The following is a 3239-nucleotide window of genomic DNA, read 5'->3' on the forward strand; positions in this document are numbered from 1 at the left end:
GCGCCCCCGCCTGCCGCTTCCGCACCCGCTTCGAGAAATCATGGCGACGATACCGCGACTACCGCCGCTTTCACCTTTCTCCCACTGAGAATTGCACCTTCGAGGTCATTCGCGCCGGAAATTTCCGCTCCGGCATCAACGCCGCCCGCCGTCCCCGTCGCGCCGCATCTCCACCGACCATCCAGATCCCTGATCTGGACATCAACGACACGATCCCCACCGTCGGATCTGAATCAGAGTTCCGCAAGGGGAGGTACCTGTACTACACCCGTGGCGGTGACCACTGCAAGAGTATGAATCATTATCTATGGAGCTTCCTCTGCGGCCTCGGCGAAGCCGATTTCCTTAACCGTACCTTCGTCATGGACCTCAACGTATGCCTCGCCGGAAGCTATACTTCTACAGGAGAGAACGAGGATGGTAAGGATTTCAGGTTTTACTTCGATTTCGAGCATCTGAAGGAGACAGCTTCAGTTGTGGAGGAGGTGGATTTCCTCAGGGACTGGAGGAAATGGGATCGATCCGGTGGCAAAAACCAGAAGAGCAGCTCTAGCCGGATTAGTTTCAGAAAAGTGCCTACCTACAAGGTGACCCCAATGCAGCTCAAAAAGGAGAAGAGCACCATAGTTTGGAGACAATTTGAAGGCCCTGAGCCGGAGAATTACTGGTACAGGGTCTGCGAGGGCCGGGCGGCGAAGTACATCCAGCGTCCATGGCATGCCATTTGGAAGTCGAAGCGACTGATGAACATCGTCTCTGAGATCGCCGGAAAGATGGATTGGGATTATGATGCTCTTCATGTAGTACGAGGAGAGAAAACCATGAACAAGGAGCTGTGGCCTAATCTGGATAGCGACACTTCGCCGGAATCTTTGGTGGAGAAGGTCACCAAGTTGGTGACCCCTTGGAGAAATCTCTATATTGCTACAAATGAGCCTTTTTACAATTACTTTGATAAGCTGAGATCTCACTACAAGGTTCATTTACTGGAAGACTATAAGGAGCTGTGGGGGAACAACAGTGAGTGGTACAACGAGACGATGATTCTCAATGGCGGGCGGCCTGTGCAGTTCGACGGTTATATGAGGGTGGCGGTGGATACAGAGGTTCTCTACAGGGCGAAGGTGCGAGTGGAGACCTTCAATAACCTAACAAGGGATTGCAAGGATGGAATCAATACATGTTGAGTCATGATTGTGAATAGAATTTGAAGTTGAGTTGGAATTGTGGAAGAATTCTTCCAAAAATCTATGTTCTGATTGATTTACTCTGGCTTGCTGGTAAAGTTCAATCTTGATATTATTTTGCTTGATTATTTTTGTTTCATCAGATGTTTTGTTGAAGTGTTACCCTCACTCTTCATGGCTTTCTGTATTTCCATGCAGAAGGATTGTAATTTATTCTTGTTTTAGCTTTTTATGAGTGATTATATCCATTTTTAGCGTAAATTAAACTTTTTTTTTCTTGTTTGAAAACTGAGTGGTTTAGGAATGTGTTTGATTGTTGAAGCTTGTAGTATGATCCTTATATGACAGATAGGTGCGTTATGCTAACATGAATAACTAGAAATGGAATAAAATGGAATAAATCTGCACCACATTATATGTTAACCTCAAATATCTGCTATTATTTGATTTCATAATGTTGAGTTGATGTGTTTAGAAAGATGGATAATATTAGAAATTTTTATGTATTTAGATAATCTAATGTCAAAATTTTGATATTTGCTTATATATCACTATCATTATAACATAACATTGTCAATGCAACATCCTATTTTCACAGTTGTGAAAAATGGAGGGTTACATTAGATAGTCAACGACCTGTGTAAAATTGTTATCGAAAACTAATGACATGATCACTAAGAATTAGATGTTATTTTAGTATATGTCAAAGATTAGGTGTTCAATATGAAAATGTGCACCTTCATTATGAAGGGATATTGATTTGAGTGAGATTGTTCATCCTATGACATTTTTTATTATGTTCATTTTATTATTTATTTTTATCATTATCTATTGCTTAATTTACATTTTCAACCTTAGTATTAGGTTTTTTTATCATCCTTTGATCTGTTGTATCATCATCTCTGCTGGTTTTGTAGTTTAGAAGTATTGAAAATTATTTCTATTCCCTACATGTTATCATCTCCATCAAACATGCATTTGAGAACTAAAAACATATTATGAGGAAGTCTGGATCAGTTTTAAAATGTTAATGCAGCAATCACAGCTACCATAACTAAGCATGGTATTTGATATCTGGGCATTTAACATAAATACCAACACGATTCTTTTCTACTTACATATCTAACACTCAAACTTTCATATTTACATATATGAAGCATTCGAATCTTTAACGTCACATCAAAATATCAATATTACCAACTCTTTAAAAGTTGAACATGTCTTTTCATGCATGGATTTATGGCATCAAAATGTTATAAATGTATTTATTAAATTTAGGTGTTTGGTATGCAAATACATGAGAATTATGTGGTATGTATGTATATTTTCCTTCATATATTTTTTGATGAGAAAGGAAGAATGTGATGCATGCAGGTAACAGTGCATAAAACTTTACCAGATACAAGCCAACAAAAAAGTCATTATCCTTAATTAGCTCAAATTTTTGGTTATATCATTTTTTTTTTGGCATTTACATATATGCCACTCAAATCTGGTGTATTTACATATCCAACAACTTTTTTTTTTTGTTGCATTATACTACCCAAATCTTTCATATCACATCAAAAATATGCCGTCTTAACTTTAAAAAAAATGAAATACATCTTTTCATATATAGGTAAGATAAGATGACATATGTGTAAAAATTGAAATTTGTGTTAAACGTGTAAATACATAAAAATTGAGTGGTATGTATGCATTTTTTTTTTATTGTTTGGAAAATCTAAATAATGTCACAACCAAGTATCATGATTGTTGGGGGGTATTTATATATAACCAAACATTATTTTTATAGTCCATTTATTCGTTGGTCAGTATTTTTTTTCTTCCCAAAATTTTACAGTCCAGTGTTTCGTATCAATTTAAGGAGAAAATACGGTGTTCGGACTCATCTGGACGACCAATCATGGGGCACCATATCGCCATACATCTTCATTTGTGGGTGACATGGCACCCCATAAGTGGCCATCCGGACATGAGTACACCTGGATGCAATATTTTTTTCCAATTTAAGGGTAGGGTATACCTGAAGTAAATTATATATATATATAT

At 37.7% G+C, this 3239-nt stretch overlaps 2 protein-coding genes across 3 annotated transcripts in view; one reads left to right on the top strand and one right to left on the bottom strand.

The window, feature by feature from the left end:
* LOC110022629 overlaps nucleotides 1-1443 on the top strand; it is a 2164-nt gene extending 721 nt beyond the window's left edge. Inside the window, exon 2 of the mRNA XM_020721676.1 lies at nucleotides 6-1443. Coding sequence (XP_020577335.1) covers nucleotides 6-1187 — 1182 coding nt within the window. The 3' untranslated portion in view covers nucleotides 1188-1443. The remainder of the gene's footprint in view (nucleotides 1-5) is intronic.
* Nucleotides 1-3239, bottom strand: part of LOC110022633 (putative rRNA methyltransferase YlbH) — a 20433-nt gene that overhangs the window by 3244 nt on the left and 13950 nt on the right. The gene's annotated exons all lie outside the window — the stretch shown is intronic.

The sequence above is a fragment of the Phalaenopsis equestris genome, unplaced genomic scaffold (assembly GCF_001263595.1).
Source record: "Phalaenopsis equestris unplaced genomic scaffold, ASM126359v1 Scaffold000201, whole genome shotgun sequence".
In the NCBI taxonomy this organism is placed as follows: domain Eukaryota; kingdom Viridiplantae; phylum Streptophyta; class Magnoliopsida; order Asparagales; family Orchidaceae; genus Phalaenopsis; species Phalaenopsis equestris.